Source organism: Cotesia typhae, unplaced genomic scaffold (genome assembly GCF_013202065.1).
Source record: "Cotesia typhae breed Kobodo isofemale line unplaced genomic scaffold, CoteBio_Ctyphae contig_4, whole genome shotgun sequence".
In the NCBI taxonomy this organism is placed as follows: Eukaryota; Metazoa; Arthropoda; class Insecta; order Hymenoptera; family Braconidae; genus Cotesia; species Cotesia typhae.
Window position 1 is genome coordinate 9681524 of NW_027423748.1, and position 23728 is coordinate 9705251.

At 30.8% G+C, this 23728-nt stretch overlaps 3 protein-coding genes and 1 long non-coding RNA gene across 6 annotated transcripts in view; 3 read left to right on the forward strand and 1 right to left on the reverse strand.

Moving 5' to 3' along the window:
* The window catches only part of LOC141527574 (uncharacterized), a 140319-nt gene extending 125367 nt beyond the window's left edge, over nucleotides 1-14952 (reverse strand). The window contains exons 1-2 of one of the 3 annotated variants that reach the window (XR_012479216.1): nucleotides 14774-14952; nucleotides 14637-14691 (exon numbers count right to left, since the gene is read on the reverse strand). This is a non-coding gene — a long non-coding RNA (uncharacterized LOC141527574). The remainder of the gene's footprint in view (nucleotides 1-14636; nucleotides 14692-14773) is intronic. The other 2 variants (XR_012479218.1, XR_012479217.1) reach the window with 2 other exon arrangements.
* LOC141527478 (uncharacterized) lies at nucleotides 1503-11929 on the forward strand. Its single transcript, XM_074242992.1, has 8 exons — nucleotides 1503-2919; nucleotides 8857-9042; nucleotides 9230-9377; nucleotides 9476-9752; nucleotides 9843-10224; nucleotides 10436-10708; nucleotides 10787-11171; nucleotides 11243-11929. Exons 1-8 carry the CDS (start codon nucleotides 1626-1628, stop codon nucleotides 11259-11261), a joined length of 2964 nt encoding a protein of 987 aa, XP_074099093.1. The 5' UTR covers nucleotides 1503-1625; the 3' UTR covers nucleotides 11262-11929.
* LOC141527479 (protein tolkin-like) lies at nucleotides 12120-14229 on the forward strand. The gene is made up of 5 exons (XM_074242993.1): nucleotides 12120-12498; nucleotides 12577-12734; nucleotides 12805-12834; nucleotides 12913-13143; nucleotides 13480-14229. The coding sequence occupies exons 2-5, from the start codon at nucleotides 12680-12682 to the stop codon at nucleotides 14079-14081; spliced, it is 918 nt and encodes a 305-aa protein (XP_074099094.1). The 5' UTR covers nucleotides 12120-12498; nucleotides 12577-12679; the 3' UTR covers nucleotides 14082-14229.
* A 714-nt stretch (nucleotides 14953-15666) lies between the features above and the next one.
* Nucleotides 15667-23728, forward strand: part of LOC141527166 (uncharacterized) — a 72862-nt gene continuing 64800 nt past the window's right edge. The window contains exons 1-2 of the mRNA XM_074242492.1: nucleotides 15667-15757; nucleotides 15823-15861. The gene's annotated coding sequence lies outside the window, so the exon portion shown is untranslated. The remainder of the gene's footprint in view (nucleotides 15758-15822; nucleotides 15862-23728) is intronic.

Consider the following 23728-nt stretch of genomic DNA (forward strand, 5'->3'; position numbering starts at 1 on the left):
ACACGCTCAACACTGAGTGGTACACAGTTGTTGATGATTCTATTCTTTTCAACGACTTTTCAAGTCATCCTCGATTGTTCGTCTGTCTGTTGTCTCTGAGATATAATAGTAATAACAAGTTTCGCCAACTCCATTTATTCTTGGCTACTCATTCTTTTACAAAAATATCGTTATAGTAAATAACAAAATTTAAGTCAGTGTTTGATCAATCCATCTATTTTTATTTTATTAAAAGTATTGATTGGAGTGTTTTAGAAAAATTGAATAAATTTTCCAGAAAATTTGGAAGTAGCTTTATTTTTTTAATTGATGTTTAAATAAAAATAAAATAGCGAAATAATAACTCACGTTAAAAAATCTAGAATTTGATGACTTATTTGAATAAAATAGAAAAAAATATACCGTTTAGTAACCCTAGATGTAAATAAAGCCACTTAGGTAAATAACCCATGTGTCTATGAATCATAATATAAGGATCTTGCACAGTCGCATCGCGATTCTGTAGTCATCGAACGAGCGTCGAGGCGCGCGATCTCCAATAAAGTCCCGCGTCAGAACCAGTGGCAGTTCACAAGCGATTCGCGTCTGATACAGTCACATACACGTACCCTTCTCGTGTTGCTCGCCGAAAAATGTAATTGAATAACAATTCAAACAGAAAAATTTTATTAACAATTTTTTACAATCTATCGACGCCGGAACATCAATTTCTTTTGAGTCATACTGGTTAATAATAATGTTAATAAAATAATCATAAAGCATAAATCGTAAAAAGTGACCAATTTTAATCTCCGCTGAATTTTATTGCACCATAAATATTTTATAGATTGTTTGACTTTTAAATGAAGCTTTGAATCGTGCTTATGCAGGCAACCCGATTGTCAGATGCTCAAATAAATGTTTGATTGTTTTGAAATGGATGGAAATCAAAAAAAATTTTCAGTAATTTATATTGCTCTGTTTTTATCTTTTAAAGTTGTTCAATACAGTTCTCGGCGTGATAATGGAAAATTCTGTTTAAGCAGCAAGAGAAAAATCGAAAGGAGTTAAAAATAATTTATGCTTAAAAAAAAAAAAACAAGCATGAGTTTCAGTGCAAATTAAATAAACGTACGTGAATATTTGACTATTACTCGGCAGCTTAAACTTGTCTCACACTACCCACGCGCTATCAACGCTCGGAAATTACTGACAATAATCGACTTTTAATCGCAAGCGGTAATTTTACTGGACTTTTTATTTCTTTCACAGAAAGTTAATTAAAAGACATAAATTTATATTTGTCGGTGTTTAATTTCTCGCTTTAAAAAATTTAATAGTACCTAAATAGTTTGATAGTTTTACACTGCAATGATAAATTGTTCTGGTGTGTAAATAATTTTAAATATTAGTGTGAAAATTCAACTAACATTTAATTTATTATTTTTTTTTATTATGATTCAATAAAAGAGGAGATAAAAATTTTTTTCGTAAATTATTGAAGAATCAAAAAAATTACAAGAACAAAATTAAAAAAAAAAATTTTTACTGTGTATAATTATGTCCTATCATCGGTGAAAAATAAGTGACTGAAAGGAAGACCCAAGAAATGCAACAAAGGGATCGGTCAAGAAACCCTTCGGTGGATGATAATGAACCGAACCTCAGTTGAATATTCCAATAGCCGGTGCAGTAATGACAAAGTAGCGAGAGCAATTCCGAAAAACGTGCTGGTAGTTGAGGCACAAATCGATTCTGCCGCAAGACCTTACGGCGACGAGCACGTGGACCGTATCACTAAAACCGGAGAAACCACGGAGGCGATTAATAAAAACCTCCCGGTGTTTTTTGGTCGCGGAAATTGGAACATTATCAAGCGTCCGATTAAAAGCACTAAAGAGCAAGATAAAAGTAAAGTTAAAGGTAAAGACAAGGATAAAAATAAAGCTAAAGACACTTGTAGGCCCAATGAAAATATCAAAGCGTCGGTGAGGCCTAAGACGAGCTTGCAGTACTCGCAAAATCTAGATGAGATCATAGAAGTGCTAACAGATGAAGAAGATGGAGATTTTGAGGAAAATGAGAGCACAGATTGCCTCGGAAAATCGACTCCTACCTTCAGCAGCAGGCACCATCGCCAGAACAACGGAATTGTGTCTTTTGATAAAGAACGGTCGACTCATATGACAGGAGAGCATCAATGTAATGATAAAAATAATACTGGAGAGAAATATGTCTGCGAGTTTGATCCCGCGGGCGATACTTGGGAGTCTCTATCGAGCCGAAAAAGCTTACAGGGGAAAAAAAGCTCCTGGAAAGTCAAACCGCTTCGGGAAGCAACAAGATGTTCTTCTTCTTCAACTAGTTCTTTTTCAAACAACCCGAGACCGAGCGAAGGAAACCAGTTGACCAGCGTTGTTGGCCAAAGGGAGAACGTTTACTTGGATAACATAAATATAAGCCGGAGCGAGGCGCAGCAGCTGAGGAGCTGCGATAACTGCAGACAGCCTTATTATTCTTCCGAAGATAGGATTTGCTACAAGTACAGTAAGATAAATTCCCCGGTCTCGCCCCCTAATACCAATTACAATGAAGAAAATAATTACGAGCTGTTTGAGGACAGACAAGATTTACCGGCGTTATTAACTTATCGCAGCAGGTCCTTGCCCCAACTATCCGTTCACGACAGCGGACTTGGCCACGATAGCGGACTCGGGCAAGATAACGGACCTGGAAAATTCAACAATTCAAAACTTGTTACGGATCTCAGGCAATTATTGACGCTCAGACAGCATTACTACCCGGAAAGCGGCTGGGGCTGGGTTATTATCCTCGTTGGCGTCTTTGTACAAGTACTTTCTCACGGGATTCATGGAGCTGTTGGTTTGTTTATTCACCACGCGGCCAACCGTTTCGCTGTCCAGGCTTATCTTGACGCAGGTGAGTGCCATAAGCCATAATAAACAGGTCCTTCTACTAGTAGAAACTTTTTACTCCTTTGCGTCATCGGGGTCGGATATTTTTAGACTTTGGCTGACCAATTTTTTTGACGCAAACTATTTTTGGTTCTAATTTGAGCTTCTGACAAAAATTTTAATCTCCATAATTTAGAGAATAAGAAAAATATTTTCTATGTGGTGTATTTATATGAAAAAGTTATTATATATATATATTTTTTTTTATCATTGGAAAGGTCAAGACCTGAATGAGAGCCTGATAAAATCTATCATAGCAATATTTATACTAAATAATCTATATTGTAATTTTGAATTAATAATTATTCAATTATTGAGAACTTGGATCAAATGACAACAATAACTTAATAATCATGGATGAGAATACCATTAACAATTTTGAATTAAGCTGGGAGGCTCGCGAAATGAATTGAGAACTTGAACTAATCGAAAAAAAACAAGGTGAAATACAATAATAAATGATTGAGGTTATTTTTGAGTTGAACTTGAATCTGTTGATAGAGATGATCGAAACGTGAGCGGCATCGACCTCAGACACTTAAATAGTATCGTGTGTCTTTAGCCCCCAGTTAAGTTAGTTTTATGTGTTTGAGTAAGTCGCGTACTCAGTAAGTTGTCAAACGGGGCAAGAAAATAACAAGCGATCAAATGATATAAGAATTGATGACGCAGCCTTTCTATTCCGTTTGTTATCCTACTCCATTCACTGGCCGCTGTACATACCGCGTTATAGTAGTAAAGTACTTTCATCGTATAGTATGAGGAGAGTTAACTTCGTAAATCTTTAAGCGTACACTGCTCTCAGTCTCGGTCGCTTGATGTCTCTTTATCTATATCTAGAGCCACGGATCTTCTAAGACCGCTTTATGTCGTCGACTCACTTCAACAATAATTCAGTTCTCGTCGTCCAGATGTAATGCCACATTACATTACATTACACTACCTTTCCTCGTCTCTGTCGCTCTGTTTACGTCTCTATCAAGTCGCTTTCTGACGTCTTTCTTATCTCGGCTACTCTGCCTTTTTATATTTTATTTTATTTCAACAAGTAAAGATGAATCTGTTCTTCATCTTACAGCAAAGTAATCTGTTGCTTTTTTAGGGTTTTGTTTTATGGAATTTTCAATTTTATATAATTTAATAACTCGACGATCGATAAGCGTCAGTTTTATTATGTTGTACCACAATAATAATGGCAATAACGTCTAGTCTGGGGGTATTAGTTTGCGCTGTTTTATATTTACGGAAATTTGTGAAAAAGTTTTTCGTCCGCAACATGCCCTAGATAACGCTTCAACTGTAACTTTCCTGTATGCGCTCTTCCTCATTTTCGGGCACTACAGATCATCCTTTTCTATTCCTTTTTTTCAGGCGTCCGATCGAACGGCTTCTACTTCTACTCCTACACTGTTATATCTCGCCGGGAAAAAAACTACCGATACAACATTGAACTTTCTAGGGATAAAAAAGTCATTGCTCCGGTACCGTTTAAAAATTTCTATACGTTTATCCACAATCAACCTTATTTATTTTCCTTATCGTCTTTTTAAGTTAACTTACAGTTAAAATTTTTTTTAAATATATATCTCGGGGAATTCGCGCAAAGTTTTATGTTTTGCTATCCAAGAATTCAGCTATGAAAATATTAAGAGCAAATGAAAATTTTAAATGATATAGAGTGTGCAGGAAAAACTTGCATATGCTTATAATAAATCTATTTATAATGTAAGTGTGAAATTTTCCATAAAACTGCTGACGTGAACTACTTAACACTGCTATAACTTTTAGTAGGAAATTTTTTTAATAATTTGGAGATTGTAAAAAAGTAATTTTGGAGATTGAAAAAATTATGGATTTTAACCGAAGGGAAAAATGTGTTATTATTTTAGCAAAACAACAGAATTTATTGTTAATAATCTTGTGTGTTGACGGGCATATTGATATCCTGTGTGACATAAGCACACACTGTTAACTTCAACGAATAGAATGTGTCATAGCCATACATGATATCCGTACGGCATAAAAGTGTGTCATAAATTAATGGAAAAATATCACCGGCTAAAAATACTGGGGTTAAAATTTTTTTTTTAATTTTTAATACTGGGAAAATTTTTTGAATGCCTTCATCATATTTCAATAGAAAAAATTTTGGTAATTGTTTAAAAATATTTAAAAATTATTTAATTAATTTTATTATTAATTAAAAAATTATATAAGACATTAAATAAAAAATAATACTTTGTTAAATGACTTGGTCAATTAAAATTTAACGAGCTTTTAAAAAGCAAAATATCAAAAACTTGCTTTGATATAATTTTACAACCATACACTTATTTCTTAAGTATTTGAAACGAGCTATCGAGACACGCGAACCAGAAACGCAGCAATAAAGAAGCATATTTTGGGAACTATTAAAAAAGCAACGAGTGCACATAACATTGGTTCGTCGCAAGAGCATCATAAAAAAAAAAAAAAAATTAAAAGAAGTATAATATAAGGCAGTACTCACTCAGAGAGAGAAAAAGTGTCTTGAGTAGAAAAAGAGTCTCAAGCGAATTTGTTTGTTCCATGTACCATGTAGGTGTGCAATAAAACTCATGACTGATGGGTTTATACGACTCTCATGTTTAAATTTACGACAGTAACAAAGTTATTTTTTTATGTCAGCGGACGCCGTTGCTCTTTTATTGAATTATCACATTACATTCTCTATCAAATTAAGTAATAAATCTATTTGCAGCCCGGATTTATTTTCGGGTAAGCATTTTACCCCATAACCGATAATAAATTCCGCTAATTGTTATTATTAATTTTCGGCGCTACCCAAGATAAATAATGTGTTGATCCTAATGCAATTATTTAGCGAGGTAAGCTCTTTAAAAATAAATATTATTATTAATCATTGAATATTATTGTAGCCCAGGAAGAATTATTTATTGTACATAAAATGATAATGCCTAAATAAATGTCTCGTTAATATTTCCCGCGAGCTGACCGCTGAATAATTTATTGAAATAAATCCAAAAAAAAAGTAATGCAATTCTTAAAGTATAAAATATAAGAATTTAATGTAATAAAATTCTTGTGAATAAAATCATTGATCTTTTTGCGCTCTTCGATTTAATTTAATATATAGTTTTTTAATGAGTGAGAAATTGGCATTTATATTAAATTCTAAAGTGAATTACTTGTGAAATTTAATCCCAGTGTTACTGGAAGTTTAATAGTTTAAGACCGGTTACTAAAGTTGTAACGAGTGTCATTACAATTGCAATGGTTTTTTAAACTGAAAAATCACCAGCTGAATCAGGAAGTAATAACATTCATTATTATAATTGAGATTTTAAATTGAAATTGTAATGAATAAAAAAGTAAATAGTTGATTCTAAATTACAGTTTGCTGGAAATGAGAATTTATTTGATAAGACGTTACTGGAGATTTATTTTAATTGATATTTAATTTTATAAAAATTAAACAAGAAACAATTTTTTTTTTCTGTACTCTTGCAAGTACTCTTGTCATTGAACTTTCGGTGGTAGACGGTTACGTTTACCGGAGAAAAAATCTATTTGCATACAAATTTTGTTTCTGAGAAAACTTTTGTCGCGAATATATTTTTTTTTGTTCGTTGCACCCGCATGCTTCTAGGATTAATAATAATATCCAGACTATATGATATAAAAATCTAAATGTAGTTTATATCCTTGCAAAAATTAACCCCCTGAGGATAAACTTGATCACTTTATTCAAAGTCTCGCTTCTATTCATAATTGAGATTCGTAGGCAAGCTATTTATCTGCCAGCAATTTTATTTTATTTATTAAATTAATTTAATGAATTTTTAAAATAAATATCTCATCAATAAATTTTTTGTTTAAATGATCGAAAAATTAGAAAAAAAAGTGTCTGATAAAAAAGCCGTAAAAACAATGTTATTTACTAGAAAATGGAAATAAAAAATTTAATGATAATCCAGTGTTTGGATACGAGGCCTAGAAATTTTTTTTCTAGGACGACCCTTTTCGTCCCGAAAATATTACGACACCCTTTTGTCATACCTGCTGCCGCTATTTCCATCAACATCACCATCACCATCATCATCACATTTCTCCCTTACTCTGTCTTCTATTACTCACTTAAATGAAAGCTATTAAACGATATACGGTAAATAATATCTCGGGTTATACATCATTAATTTGCCAACCACGAGTCGCGGTTTAATATATTGTATATTTTTTGTTTTATTTTTCCATAAACATATTGGGGATACTTTAATATTATTATGCCCGGGTCTATCAAATAACTCAACAAGATCTGGATCTCTCGACTCGCTTCCAATAAATCATAATATCCCTTATCCTTTTTTATTTGTGGTCAAATAAATCCATTTTTTTTTTTTTTACCAAAAATAAACAGATACTTTTGTGGTTCTATAAAGATAAAATATTGAACCGTTTTCAGAGAACAGAGCCTAAGTATTCTGGTCAAGTAAAAAATTTGTGCTCAGAAGAATTTTTCAATCAACTAGTAAAGTTGACAGTAAGTCCGGCTTTTAAAAACATTTATCATATGATAAATTTGTATGATTGATTAAAATAATAATAGCAGTAATAATCTACGAGCTTGATATAAAATGAAATTATAAAATGAAAAAACGGAGTATATAAAATATAAATAAATATAAAATATAATAATTTTATTCCCTAAACCTACGGCGGAAAGATCCACGTGGTAAGCCCTCTGTTTTCATTGGTCAATTTATTATATTCCCCTCTTCATTCTTGAGTTTGCGGTTTACTTACTTTATCGTTGGGTTTAGTACATATTTGGACACCTTCTGACGCAGATCAAATTTAGCCAGTTATACAGAGCACATATATTCGCTATTTTTATTTATTATACTTCAATTATTATCGATTGATTGATTGTAAAAATAATTAATTGACTGATCGAGTTTTAATTAATGTATGGGTGAATCTGAAAGATGGACGAAATAAAGCAGCATCCGGCTTACACCGACGACAGTGGGATTATTTCCGGTGATCTCGGCTCCGCTGGCTACGAGCACGTAGTCAGTGAAGAACGTGATGATAAAAATAATAGAGATAATGCACGACCGAGGTACAACAGAAAAAGGTTACGGTTTTTACAGCATTTGATAAATAGTTGCCTGTTTTTCATAATCTTTAAATCTTCGTAGTAAAACTCAGTTTGTCATAAGACATTATTATCCAGAAGGTAATTGGGGATGGATTATAATTACCGTGAGTGTGTTAATTGGAATAATTGCGACGGGTGTTCATGGTGCTGCTGGAATATGGCTTATAGAGACTGTTCGAAACTATTCACAGAATTATTTAGATGTAGGTGCGTTGTATTTCTTTTTAAATAATTATAATTGTAACTATTAATTATTATTATTACTACCTCTTAGGTAATTACTAAAATTAAAAAAATTAAAAATAATTTTTTAAAGTGAAGCGCGGTTAATAATTTAAGGATTATAAAATAATTAAATTAGGGAAAAATTTAATTTGTCCTCTTAAATATTCGGGAAAATATTTTCTATTAGAAAAAAAATTCAACGATTAGTATTTTTTTTTTTTTTTTTTTTTTTCAAGTGTCTTCACATTACCTGTCAGCTGAGAATTCTAAAATGATTGACACTTTCGCGTAATAAAATTAATGGTAGCTGTTACGCGATACTCTTGACTCATCATTGCATTAACTTTAAATGTAGGGCAAATAAATACTCAAGTGGTCAACTTTTCCTCTCTTTTACAAAGTTAAAGATTTTTCTATATATCGAAAATAAATTTTTATAAGTCAAAAAAAATTTCAATAAAATAAAATTATTTTGTAATATAAAAAAAAAAAAAAAAAATATTTTTTTGATTACAGGATGGCTGGGAGCAATGTCAACGGGTGTCGCTTTATTAATTTCTCCAGTGACAATAGGGTTCTGCCGGAGAAAAAGCACTCGCGTGACAGCAGTACTTGGCGGTCTGGTGACAGCGTTAGGATGTTTGTTTACGTCATTCGCAACACAATTCCATCAGCTTTTTTTCAGCTACGGCGCGGTAGTAGGTAAGTCAAGATATAATAGTATAAAAATAAGGAAATAACGGAACCATCGTACAGGTTTACACTTTATATTCATACTTCATATCTTTTACCTTACCTTACACTACATAGTAATGTTGTATAATTGTATAATGTTGTATAATGTTGTATTATTGCACACTTAAATAAATAAATATATAATATAATTTAGGCGTAGGAGTCGGTATAACACGAGATTGCAGTACCCTGCTGGTAGCGCAATATTTTAAACGCAAACGAGAATTCGTTGAGATTTTTATCGTCTCAGGAAGTGGTTTGGGCATTGCCATCATGTCGGCGTTCATCAAAAGTATTATTGGGTAGTATAATATTTTAATAATAAAAATGAAAATAATAATATACTTTTTTTAATATAAAATGATAAATAATTGATATTTTTTATGTGATACACTTTCAGAAAAATTGGCTGGCGCTTAGGGCTTCAGGCGGTCACAGTAACTGTCTTCTCGACATTTTTTTTAGGAACATTTTATCGCAGTGCTTCGCTTTATCACCCACAACGACGGGCAATCTTGCATTTAAAAAATCAAAAGCGAAAGATAAAAGAAAAAAATAAAGTCGACGACAGACCGCCCATTCTCGATTTTACTACTTTGAAAAGCAAAACTGTAAGAATTTTATTGTTGTCTACTGGAATTTCCGCTTTTGGGATAAACACGCCTATCTTTTATCTGGTAAGTTATTAAATTAAAAAATAAATTAATTTTATTCGAATTAATTTTTTTTAATTAAACTAATTTTTTAATTTTGTTTTTTTATTGAAGGCGCATCAAATCGAAGAGGAAGGACTCGGAGACACGGTGATTCTACTACAAGCATATTTAGGATTGGGCTGGACGGTAGGCTGCGTAACCTTTGGACTTTTAGTAATAAGGCAGAATGTCGAGTGTCGAATTGCGCGGCAATATTTGGTCCAAACCGCGGTGTTTATCTGTGGAATTTGCATACTGGCGCTTACTACTGTTCAGGGTAATTACTACGGGTATGTCATGTTTACCTGGATCTATGGGATCTTCTGCGGTGGATATCATTATAGTCTAAAAATGTACACGTATGAACGAGTACGAGCCAGAAATTTTGTACGCACTTGGGGATTCGTTCAATGCTCACAAGCTATTCCTATTGCGATCGGCGTTCCTATTTCAGGTATATTTTTATTATTACTTTTATTAAATTGAAAGAAAAAAATTTTAAAAGATTAAATGTCGAATTTTTTATAAATTTTCAATTAGAAAAATAATAAAATAAAATTTTATTTTATTTTTGATGAAAAATAAATTCAGTAAATAATAAATTTACAAGCTCCCTTACAAAAAAATCTAACAGAATTTATCCTAATTAATAAAATGAATTACAGGGTACATAAACATCAGTTTCGGCAATAAAGCTGGTTATTATTTTAGTTCAACGTGCGTTTTAGTTGGTAGCTTTACATTATTTTTCATTGACTTACACAAACGAAACCTATCCAAGCATCGAAGTGGAAAAACGAACGGCATTAAACACACGTGTAATTCAAACTGCCCCAAAAAACGTGGGCTATCATTTAATCAAGAACCCGAAAACGATAACACACCCGGTGCCGGTGCTGTGGGCTTCAATACGAGCTCCGAGCATCCACCGGCTCTAGGTAATTATCTCTCTTCTCAATTATTAACCGAAATTTACCGACTCCTGTACTTCCATAAATAACTTAATTATTTTGCAGGTGAAAGCATAAATAAAATAAGCGTCGACAAGCCCGAGCTGACCTGTATTTCCGAGGAAGGAATCGCGGACATGGATTTACCCGACAATATCCTCGACGACATCGAGTACATCGGCGACTGTATTACCTCCTGCAATAAAGTCGAAAATTATTTGATGCTCTCCGAGTTCGAGAACAATCTTATTGCCGAGATGCCGATAATAATGGACCGCAAGGGACGGAAGTGGTCACTGGCTCGGTCAAAGAGCATCAAAGCTAATCAAAGTGCCGCGGGACCCTCCACCAGTCAGAGTATCCTCGACGAAGATGACGTCAAGTCTAAATGGCTTTTGATGCCCGCTCCGATTAATAACCGAGCTATCACTGTTATCGAGGAAGCCAGCACGTGAGTAATTAGTACTTACGCTACAAACTAATTATTGTAGATTTTTAATAAAAATCTATTTTCTTTTCCAGGTCGCAAGTCGAGAGTTGAAAATTCGGAGTGTAGATAAAAAAATAAATTTAAATAATTATTAAAAAAAAAAAAAAAAAAAAAAATGATGGGGTAACCAAAATCCGAAATTGAACTTTATAGTTAATTATTATTATTATAAATTATTTGTGACAATAAATGTTCAATTAAAATCACCAAATAATGATAATGGAGATAAATTGATGACTGCCAGATAAACTAAACTGTAAAACACCAATTGTCCGTCCAGTCGTTGAGACATTATAAAAAATAATGTATACCATTATTGAGGTGTCTGATAGTAGACTTTATTATTTATCGCGCCCCGGTTACGATCATTCACAAGAGTATTAAACTAGTATAGTATGTTAGTGTATAAAGTAATAAATTTAACAGGACAATACTTTTATTAATGACAGACGCTATTAATATTTTTTTTCAATGATAAACCTCCGTTTTGTTTTATCTAGTCAATTCATTTATATTTATAAATACACTTTTTTGTCATGTCAGTATTTAAGCCTATATGCAATAGAAGTATTTGTAAGAGTAAAATAAGTTTATTTATTTGTATTGTTATGGATATTGATATTAATATTAATAATGGTTGGAAATAAATCTCTGAGATTGAAAGTTATTTAATAAGTTGATTAAATTATAGAAAATTAGGACAGAGTGTCTGTTTGGAGTTTTTTTATGTTTTTGGAGATTAATCTTAAGCCCAGAGGGTGATAATAAAAATTTTAATAATTATGATCATGGCATAAATATTTATCTGTTTGTTAAAAATATTTTAGATAGAATACCTAGATTTGTTTGTTGTTCTACTGTCGAAAATAAATTTCAATGATTAATTCAAAACTGACCTACAAGTAAGTATATAAATACGAGTCGCTTTAGTGCGTTAGAACTTTTTGAGTGGATAATCAACGGACACAATGAGAGGAATCATGAAGATCGGTCTTGGGGTTTTCATCGTGGTCCTGATAATAAATTCAGGCGGACAAGTGTTGGCGAAAAAAACCAACAACGATAAATTTGATTTGTCGGCAATAGAAAACCGGAAAATAGCAGTAAAAAGTGATCGACTTTGGAATCAAGGAATCGTTCCCTACATAATCAAGAAAGCTCTTGCTTAGAAACATAGTTGGTATATTACACGGGCGATTAAATTCTAGGAGAGAAATACTTGTGTTAAATTTCTTAACTATGAAGAAGATCAACATCCAAATTATTTGCTTTTTACGAAATCAGAAAAGTAAATATTTTATTTTTTTTTATTTTTATTTTTTTTAATTAAATTACTAATTATTTAATAATTTAACAAATTTAATAGCAACGACAACAATAGATTGGGAAATTTTCAAGATGGAAAAAATACTGTAAATATCAGTAAAAAATTTAAATATGAAATTGTTGTTCGTGAAGTAGGTCACGCTATGGGTTTTGTTTTTGAAAACGAGCCAGAGTATGAAAAGCTTCAAAATAAAACAGGTATGTTTATTTTATTTTTAGATAATTTAAAAATTTTTTAAATAATTAAATTGTTTGTTGAAATTTTTAGAAAATTCCGATATGGTTTCCCAGTGTCCAAGTGAGTACAAATATTGAGTTAATTTTAAGAGTGTTTTTTTTTAATTAATTGATATTAATGAAATATTATTTATTATAGGTTGTGGAAAAACAATGCAAGAGCCAACTGGAACTTTTGGGACACCTGTTGACTCAAATAATTCCTTGATCAAAGGAAATGGTCCTGAAATATGTGAATGGAGAATATCTGGCGCTCGTAGTGATAAGATAATTCTGAATATTGAGTCGATGAATATTTACAGTACTCCGAATTGTATGACGGACTACATCGAAGTTAGAGATGGATACTGGAGTGGAAGTCCTCTGATAGGTATTTTATTTTAATTTTATATTTTATATTTTATATTTTATATAAATGGGCTAGTATTTTGGTTGTGAATATTTTTTAATCTAATTTTAATTTATTACAAGTATTCAGACAGATCAATGAATAAAAATTGTTGTTTTGAATATTCTAATTAATTAATTCTAATATTTTAATGTAATAAAAATCTTTAAATGTGAAAATTTTAAAAGTTAGTTTAAAATTTATGACATTTAATAAATTTGTGGAGGATGAAAAATTCATAACCCAAAATAGAGGACCTACTTGAATAAAACAATAAAAAATATGTAATAATAATAAAAAATATTTAATTTTCTGTAGGTCGTTTTTGCGGGAATAAAACTATACCACCTATAAAATCCCAGAGTGATCGTATGCTGGTGACATACGTAAAAACAAGCGATAAAAAAGATTATTACGGCTTCAAAGCAAGTTATTACACAAGTTGTGGCGGCGATGTTGAAGTAAATAACAAGTTTGTGTTTTTGGAGACACCTTACTTCCCGGAAAACTATCCGCCAAACTCCCAATGCACTTGGAACATCACCTATCCACAGAATAAAACACTTCGGATAATTAACTACTTCTTTAACACGGAAGTGTCCGCAGGCTGTCAGGATGATTTTCTCGAAATACGCGACGGTTTTGGTTTTAATTCTTCTCTTATTGGACGATACTGCGGAACTCATATGTCTTCGAAGACAAACGCGACTGGAGGAAACGAACAGTTTAGATTTTCCAGTGTGGCTCCTATTAAAGACTCGGAATTTAGTATATTGGTTAGAGCCACCGATGATCATTATAAGAAAGTAGAATTGGAAAAGGAGAAACCTATGTCTGGCTCGGCGAGTCATCAAGCTTTTAGCTTGGGCTTAGTATTTTTTATTTCTTTAGTATCATTATTTAATTTATTGAATAAATAGATTTAGAATTTCTACTCTTAATTTGTTAAATCATCTATTCTAAGTTTTCATTTTTTTGAAATTTAATTTAAATTCTGTGATTAAAAGTTTAAAAAAAATTTTTTTTAAAAGTGCTCCTGTAGAATTCATTATTTTTAATAATATTAAAATCAACAGACATTTAAAAATTTTTGAAATTATAATAAATAAATTAATTAGAAAATTTACACTTGTAATTTTTTTTTATATCTTCTTATAAAATTTTTTAAATTAAATTTTTTTATAACAATTTGAGGTAAAAGACCCGGTTATTGATACTTGCAATTTTATTTTAATTAAAAAAAAAATTATCTCTAATAAATTAATAAATATAATTTTTAAATTGTAATAATATAGTAATTTTTATCATATAAAATTATATGTCTTTTAATTTTAATATCATTATTTATATCAAATTATTATGAGAGAATGGTTTTTTTTTCAACTCAAATTTAAAATATTGTTTAATTTATCAATAAAATAATTTAAAATCTCTAGATAATATATTAAATATTAATAAAAAAAAAAACAACTTACTTTTCCTGGACTGCATGATGATTTCAAAGACTTCCTTCCCAAGAAATTTTTATTTCTAAAATAAATAAAATATTATTTAAGTATTTTGATTGAAAACATAAAACAAAAAATGGTTTTATAAAAATATCTATACTTACTCTAATTATGAAAAATTAAATAATGATTGATAATTACTAACAATCACCACTAAACACAAACACTCACTACTACTCACTTTACACACAAACACAAAACACTAATTTAAATATAAATAATTACTAAACACAATAATATTAAATTAAAAAAAAAAAAAAAAAAAAAAAAAAAAACCCAAAATGTACTCAAAATGGCGGCGTATAATATTTAAATGTAAAATAAAAAAACAAACTATTAATAAATTATGAAAATAAAAATTAAATATGACATGAAATAAAATATTGACAACAATTGAACGTACTGACTATAAAATACTGCAAAATTCAAAGATAATTGTCATGACTCATGACAATTGAAAAATATCTCAAGTCATCGGAATTAAAGTATAAATAATTATTACCGAATGTTAATTAAGAGCTAAGAAATATATTTAAATAAAAATTTTAATTATTAATAATACGAGTACGCATTTTTAATTAATTTATCAAAGTGGCTAAACTCTAAAATCTGCGCTGTCATTCTGAGTGCTAATGGCGGCAAAATGTACGCAGTACTCGGTCGCGATGAGAGAGCTTGGTAACAGTCAGCGACATCGCCAGATATGCGCAGTAGGTTTCTGCGCGAACGCCTGCGCACAAAGCAGAAGTTTCTAGAGCCAGCAGTCAGTCAACTAGAGTCCCGCTTAACTCGCTGTTTGTCGGTTTTTTTCGCGTCAATGTTTATTATTATGTTCTTTTCACTGTCTTAACACGTCAAAAGTAATTAAGAGTTCAATTGTTATAAGTAATTAGTGGTTTTAGATATAAAATTACGCGTGAATATTATTGTAAGTGTCGGGTGTTCAAATTAATAAAGTTTCTGTGCCTTCGGTTGTTTGTGTGCGTTTCAACGGTGTCTGCTGTCAGTATGGTACATACATAAATACGAAAATGTATTTTTAAGAGTATATATATGTGTAAATTTTATCGAAATAATTATTTTGACAGGTAAGAAATTTATAATTAGTATTTTTGTGAACTATTTGATTTTTAATGAATAAATTTATTTTTAGGTTGAAGCGGGAAAAACTAGCAACAAAATGGCAGGAAAAGTGAGTTTGTTTAAAAATTTTTTTTTGTTATTTAAATAATTTAAATTGATAATTATTGATGATTTTTTTTATTGTAAATATTTATTACTAAAAAGTATTTTTTAATAGTAATTATTTATTGAAAATATTTTTAAAATATTGAGAATTTTCAAGAGGTGGCGCTTTGATCGAAGCGGGAACAATAAGGTTTTAAAAATTTTTATTTAATAAATAAATTATTTTTATGAAGAAAAATGAAAAAAAATTTAATTGATTAAATTAAAATTTTTCTTTTTAATAATTTGAATAATTTATTTTTAAAAAAAAATTTTTTTACAGTTAATTGAAAAAAAAAAGTAAAAATTCTTTAAATGCAATTATTTTCTATTGATTGATAAAAAACGAAGGAAAATTTCTAATCAAGCATCTTGATATTTAAGGTAGACTCAATAATTACAGCTCATTATATCATTAGACGTAAGAGGGACCAAAAATCCAATTACTCGTATTATCGCGGCATTTTGACCCCAATTAACTTGAATAACCAGTAGGAAATGAGATCTAAAACCCAAAAAATCAATTCATTATTTCCTCAACTATTTCTACTTGATCACTCGCGTTAATTCCTCATCAGGCATTTCTGTTCCCGCATCTAAAAGTTTCCGACCTTTCGATCCTCGTAGCAGCAGATAATCTCCCAGCAAACAACTGAAAGTTTAACTTGTACAGACTTCATGAGCACAATTGTATACATTTTATTTAATCTGTCAGATAAATGAATTAATCTGTTTGCATATTACACATCCGAAATCTCTATTTAACATAACAATAATGGACGCACTTTACTCCAACAAACACAGAGATAAATTCAAAAACTGGAATGATATTACATTGCAATGAATTAAATTTAAAGAAAAAAAAAAAAAAAAAAAAAAACACTTGCCAAGATTTTCCGAAATAATAATCCATTAGCTCATTTCCATTAAAGTAACCTCCCGCAATATTTCATTCACTGTTCCGCCTCGTTGATTTTACTATTTGTAACTCTTGATCAAAATCCCATACAGACTTTAAATTAATTAAACTTGCGCGGTTATGTATACAATATACAAAGTACGATATAACATAAAACATCTAATGTAATATATAATCTAGAATCTTGTACATCTGGTTGCTACCGAGATAAACTGAAACCGCAAGAATATTCCCTTTTCTTGACCACCACGTGTCGTATATATTATTCACGACCTAAATTAATTATACATACGTTTAAACAGATACAGCATGGACACTGTTACTCACGTGTTAACTCTAAAAGCTATTAATTAATTCATATAATTCCATTCTTTTGGAATACTGAATTTATATGTCGAACGTTTCTATAAATATTTATGATATAATTTTATATAAAATTCATTCCCAAGCTTTAATCGGCAATAACATTTCTACTTTGATGAATTCGATGCAATTTAAAAAGCTCCAGATGGATTCAACCCGATTGATTAAATATTTAAATCTATAATCCTAGTGTTAGAGCTGTTATAAAATATTGGGAAATTTTTTATTCTGTTATATTTTATTTTCATCCAAACAAGATTTTTATCAATACAAAGAGCTACTGATCAGCTATAAATTCTACTAATCCAAAATAAATGACTACAAAAAAATTTATCAAAAAATTTTTTTTTTTTTTCAATTTAGAATTTTTTTAATATCCTTTAATTTTTGTGGCTCGTGAATATAATTTTTTATTAGTAATTTGTTTATTAAAAAAAAATTTTTTAAGTTCTCAGATTATTTTTCTAGGATTTATCGATAGAAAAAAAAATATAAATAAGTATTTAAATAAATTATTTTTATCGGAACAATTCTGGTGACATTAAAAAATAAAAGTTTTCCTCGCAAATAAATCGCCTGCCAAAAAAAGTCAGTCAACCGAAAAAAGGAAGATTAATGACTGGCTTACTGCACACGATTAGCATTTATAATAAAATAATTTATAATATAATAAAATATGCAGACTGCGGATTGAGTATGCCCCGAGTGTCGGCTTATTGTTCAATATAAATCGAGATCGGAGTTGACAGACACGAGTTAATGACCGTACTCTGGATTTGACGTGTGTATACGTACTTAGCCTGGTAGTTGAAGCAATTCTCTTGCATTGCATCCGCATCCACATCCACTGAGTGATGGATTCTCTAAATAGAAGAGTCGAAACCCTCAATCCCCATCCCCCGATCCCTCCACCGTCACCCGTCGAGCCCTCTGTTCTCTCAATACCCTCAGCCTCTAAATGAGTTCTGGCCTGAGTCCAGAAAACCTCGGCCTCAGCCCACAATTTATTAATGCAAAACCATTTTCATTTTCCTTCAGCGATTGTCCTCATCGCATTGACAACACTTTTAAACGCCACCCAACACACAATAAAACCGCAATTTAAAATCCACCTGGCTCACGACCACTTCCCGTCTCGTTACGATTCTCGTTCTCATTCCCATTTCTGTTCCTGTTCTATTTCCACCCTCACACCGTTGCTCACATCCCCCGACGCCCCAAATCCAAAAGGCCTTTTAGCCAACACTTTAAATTTAAACCCGATGAATCTAAAATCAATAGTTTAATGCAATTGTCAATGGCAGTGGCATTTAACTCCAAGTCATTGCGGGAAATAAACGAGCCCGCCCTTGGGAATACTGTTTAATACTACGCGACCAAAATCCAAAGAGAAATAATTCCTAGTCAATGCGGATGCGAGTGCGACTCTCACTATCCCTATTTATGTCCATTTACATCTACCTTTTATTTTGATACACACTTTAACTACTGTTTATACATTTATCATATCAATACCCGGTGTACTTTTTTTTATTTTACGACAGTTTGATATTTTTAACACTACTTGAATGTCATTTAAATATTTTTATCATTGTTATATACTTTTTTAGGCATAAATTTATTTATTTATCATTTTACTTCTGGTAGTGATTCCACAGAAGTGGTACACACCTGTTCATAGAACCAGAAGGGAAACATAGTTCGACACACTGATAAAAAAATTATAGTTTTATAGCTGGAATTTTTTTTATACTTGCAAAAAATTTTTTTTGAAGAAAAAAATAACCATAATTCAATTTTCGAAATTATTAATACAATTTAAATTATTATCATGATCATTATGACTCTCTAAACAGATTAGTTTTACAAAAAGTAGCTTTTGGCCATCACTATTATCCCTTGATCCGCATAAGTACCTAATCTTGTTTGATTTCTTTTTGTTAGCTTATATTTACTTTTTTCCAGGCATCTTTCTCGGTATATTTTTTCACGGGCTTTTTTCGTCCCTCAAGGGTTTTTTTTTTTTTTTTTTTTTTTTTTTAACGTCATGGATTCCTTTAACTCGGTCTATATCGCGTTGGTAGAGTCTCTTGCCCTTTAAAACCACCGAACGACCGGGATTACCGGGGTAAGTACTAGTGCAGGAAATTTGGCTTAAAGCCGATGAAGTCTTGAGGGTTTTACGGCACAAAAGTTCGAGTGGTAACGCCAGATGAAGAGGAAGAGAAAGAGACCAAGTGAGGTAGGGTAGCTGAAGAGGTAAATTCAGAGTTAAATCTGACATAGGAAAACACGAATAGGAATAGGAACGTAAGGAGAGACCAGCTTTTATATTTTTCCATTACAGGACTAGACCGTGGCTTTTAAAACTGAATAAAAGTTTTATTTACTTACAAGAACAAGCCCGTGATTTTTCTACACCCCCATTCAAAAAATAGTTTACTTAGATTGGTAAATTGTCTTGTACAAGTACTAATTTAATGGCATTGAAGCCGCCGGGAAAGTAATGAAAAGAAACGAGGATTTTTAACACTTTAGTTAACATTTTACGGTGTCAGATCTGCGGAGACTATTCACCCATGAATAGACACTAATTTAAATTTTCTTTTGATACTCTTAAATTCTTTTCATGAAAATTGTAAATAGGAAACTTGAGGGAAGAAAAAAAATTTATGAATCGAACAAATGAGTCCTTTGTCAAGCATTCGGGGGCCTAAGGGGACGTTGTATCTAAGTAAACATAATTTAATTCCGACGTTAATTATCTAGGTATGACCTCCGAGAACAATATGTATCTCTATGTGTATATCTATACCTATATGTATACGTTAATTAGTTGTGGTTAATCCTTTAGTCAATCTGTATTGCATTGACGCTTAATTATCTAGAATTGTTTGAATTGTTCGAATTAATTGAACGTATTTCGCTACTGCCTGTCCTGATAGTCATTTGTTACTCGCTTGCGGTTTTAATTGGGACACTACTATTTTATAATAAACCATAGCTGTCAAACTTTCACAATATATTATTTTCGGTTGATCATAATAGATTATTGAAAATTCTTGCTCCTAGGAAATATCATATTGAAAATTAACGCGTTAAAAGACTAATTAGTGAGTTAGTTCAAGATGAACTTTTCATTGATATTATGCTTAATTAAATCAATTCAAAACTTCAAAAAGCTCACCAATTTAATAGATCATTATTATCATATATTTCAAATGAATTTTTAATTAAAAGACGGAGAAATCATTAAAAATAATAATAACAAAATAAATTCAACTTATAAAATTAGTAAATATTTCGCTCCAAAGTCGGTTAAATTGAAGAAAATTAAATAAATGATAGAGAACTTCGTATACAAAGGAATAATTACTCAATTAATATTTACTAAGTAATTATAGTTACAGAGTTAATAATCATTTAATTGCCTCCCAGTTTAAAGATGGCTCACGGAACAAAAAGCATAATAATGCAGATCGTTTGTCATAAACTCATTTAATTGAATCCATTATGTTGAAATTTAATTGTTTTGTGTTGAACCGCTACGAACAAGGAACCAATCACCGTGGAGTCTCAGAAGGGATATAAGGAGATTATGGACCTTCAGAACAAGTGGCTCGGTTTTCATGTACCAATGAACTGGGGATATAACTTAGCATTCTAGTAATGCAATAACTTGGCATTCATTTGTTAAAGTTTATCTATAAATTACTGACATTGCGGTTTTTAGTTATTTTCGGTAAACTTTTATTCCATTAGTGGTTTTTAATAGATAAATACAGAATTTATATTTAACTAACCAAAATTCGATTATTTTTTAAAGTATTAATAAAATTTCAGTTTATTTTATAAGCGTGATATTTTTTTTAATCAATGAAAATTAAAATTTTTTTTTTATTAGATTTTTTTTATCATTGCAAACTTTTTCACTCACCAATTTATAGCTGAGGGCAATTATTAAATTTTTTCAGTAAAACGAGATAAATATGTATACTGCTCAAAAAAACTTTCGACTAAAAAAAAAAAAAAAAAAAAACAGATAATTTGCAAAGTAAATCTAATTTTCTCCGAATGATTCCACCACATAATTTGAGAATGACGCTTGCTTTAGTTTTGAGAGGGAGATAAAAAAACGGAAATTATAAAAGTTTTCTTTATCTGTTTTTTTTTTTTTTTTTTTTTTTTTTTTATATAATCCAAAGTCGAAAGATGAAAAAATAATAATAGTAAAAGAAATTATATACGTATGGAATCGAAGGGCCGATTTGTTTTACGGTCTCAGTGACACGAGGTTACCGGAAAACGTCAAGGTTACCCAGGAAAATTCAATCAATATAAACACACATTTTTTTATTATATGATATTTAAGAGGGGCAGAATGGCCGGTGATGGAGACGGAGAGGACGGTGCCGTAAAAGAGAATCAATGGGAACAGCTCCAAAACGACAAGAGGCCTTAAGTATGAATAGTATTGATCGACGTCTTTTGTGGAGATCTCGGGATATAGGCACCGTCAGTACTCGGGAGCCAATAATGGAATGATAATACTCGACTTTTTTCCTTTGCTAAAGGATATAAAATCCACTCTTTCATATTATTTTCTTTTGCTATTTATCCTTTTATTAGCTTCTTTTATTATTTTTCGTCGTTTTCATTTTAGTTTAATTAATCATTTTATTTTCATATAATATATATTTAATTACGGATACTCAAAAAATTCCGCGGTTCGATTTTCATAAAAAGGAAAAATTTCTATACTCGATAATTTATTTAATTAATCGCATTTTATTTTTTAAATCAATATTATTTTTGATAATAAAAATTTCTTCATCTATTATTATAATTGCTAATTCGATTCTACAGTTAAAGTAAAATTTTTACTATCTTAAGAAGGGAGTTATCAATTAGACGCTGATTATTATCAGAGGAGTATAGAGATGAATACAAATTGCATACTCAATTTCAGGAGCTATTTACTTAATTTTACTACTCCCTGCGGGAAATTCCCTGCTGAGTACAGTCAATTTTCTCCATTATCATACACAATATCATGCGTTAATAAACGTATATGTCTTCACATGGATAAACAAAGTATATCAGGTTATTAATTTCAGGGCTTGGTATGTCGACGTTCTGTCAGTGGAGCTAGTTACGCCAAATCCGTTGAAATTGGTGACTTTAGACTTGGGGAAAAAATTTTTTTAGCCAAGAAATTCTTCTTACTATAAGAAAAATTTTTTAGTTCAAGAATTTTTTTCTCTTGACTCAGGATAGTTATTGTTTTTTTAAAATAAGATTTTTTCTCTTGAATCAAATTAAATTTTTTTATCAGTCTATATAAACTGTCGTCTTACCGATTTTTGTAAATTTTTTTATGCCCTTACAACACCAATTATCGGGCGCTAAAGATCAAATATTTAGAATATTAGTTTCATAAGTGGTATAGTGACAATCATAAGTGTTCACAAGTGATTCAACATCGGGGAAAAAAAAAAGATAACATACTACAATATACTGTAAAAAGTAATTGGTCTCTAGGGAAATGTGAGGGTTGGTATAAAAAGTTTCAACACAGACAGTATCAGAGTGATACTTAACATCGTGTTGTTTTATTATCAACCTAATTAGTGGAGTTAAAACCCCAAATTCTTTGGCTAGAATTTCGAAGATATAAAGCAATTTTATTTTTTTTCTTAAAAACATATTTATTGACAAAATTTCGAACTAATTAATTATTTTTTACAACAATTTGATTTTTCCATCCTACAAAAAAATTATATCACACGTATAGAAGCATGGAAATAAAATCTATAAGTTTTTCAAGTTAATAAATTATAAATTATAACAGAAAAAAAAATAATAGTAACAAGAGATAAGTAAATCTTATTGTAAAAAGTTATTCTGACGCAGAACTCTGGCTTGGACCCGAAGGTACTTCTCTTTTCCATCGGAGACTGAAGCGCGTTTTTTATCCACCCACACATGATATAAGAATAGTCTTAAGAGACTACTTTCGTCTACTCACAGCGAATTTAAAACGAGAGGAAAAAATTAAAAGGAAAAAAATAAAAGAAAAAAAAAGTTGGATTTGAAATTCCATTTATGCAGGGAAAAGTTGTTAAGGAAAATGCCCGGGTTACCCAAATGGATACTCGGCTCTTTACTTTAAACGCGAGTGTCGACACACTCCTTTCGCCCCTACCCTTCATATGCCGGTTGCATATATTATACTATAGAGCCATTGAGAATTATGGCGGTGATGATAAAAAAAGTATAACTCTATTCGATAGTCTTCGAGCCGCGGTGAGTGGAAAGTGGAAGGGCATTTGATTCTCAAGTTTAATAAGATTTATAATTTATGCAGGCTACTCAGCTCGGAAAAAAAAGTTCTCCAGTTCTGCCCTGATTTCAATCATTTTTTTTAACTTTACTCATTCTTACGCTTTCATCATTTTTACAGTTTTTCTCACTTTTTTAGTTTCAATTTATACAATTCATACAAAGAGATGAATAATTAGGGTAATCATTTCCTCCTGGAAAATTCACC

What these genes read in the sequence shown, in the direction of transcription:
- LOC141527479 (XM_074242993.1), top strand. Translation starts at nt 12,680, where the DNA reads ATGGGTTTTGTTTTTGAAAACGAGCCAGAGTATGAAAAGCTTCAAAAT. An exon ending in TATGGTTTCCCAGTGTCCAA is followed by an intron (nt 12,835 to 12,912) that starts GTGAGTACAAAT and finishes TATTTATTATAG; the next exon opens with GTTGTGGAAAAACAATGCAA. An exon ending in GAGTGGAAGTCCTCTGATAG is followed by an intron (nt 13,144 to 13,479) that starts GTATTTTATTTT and finishes AATTTTCTGTAG; the next exon opens with GTCGTTTTTGCGGGAATAAA.
- LOC141527478 (XM_074242992.1), top strand. Translation starts at nt 1,626, where the DNA reads ATGATAATGAACCGAACCTCAGTTGAATATTCCAATAGCCGGTGCAGT. An exon ending in TTCATCAAAAGTATTATTGG is followed by an intron (nt 9,378 to 9,475) that starts GTAGTATAATAT and finishes ATACACTTTCAG; the next exon opens with AAAAATTGGCTGGCGCTTAG. An exon ending in CGAGCATCCACCGGCTCTAG is followed by an intron (nt 10,709 to 10,786) that starts GTAATTATCTCT and finishes ATTATTTTGCAG; the next exon opens with GTGAAAGCATAAATAAAATA.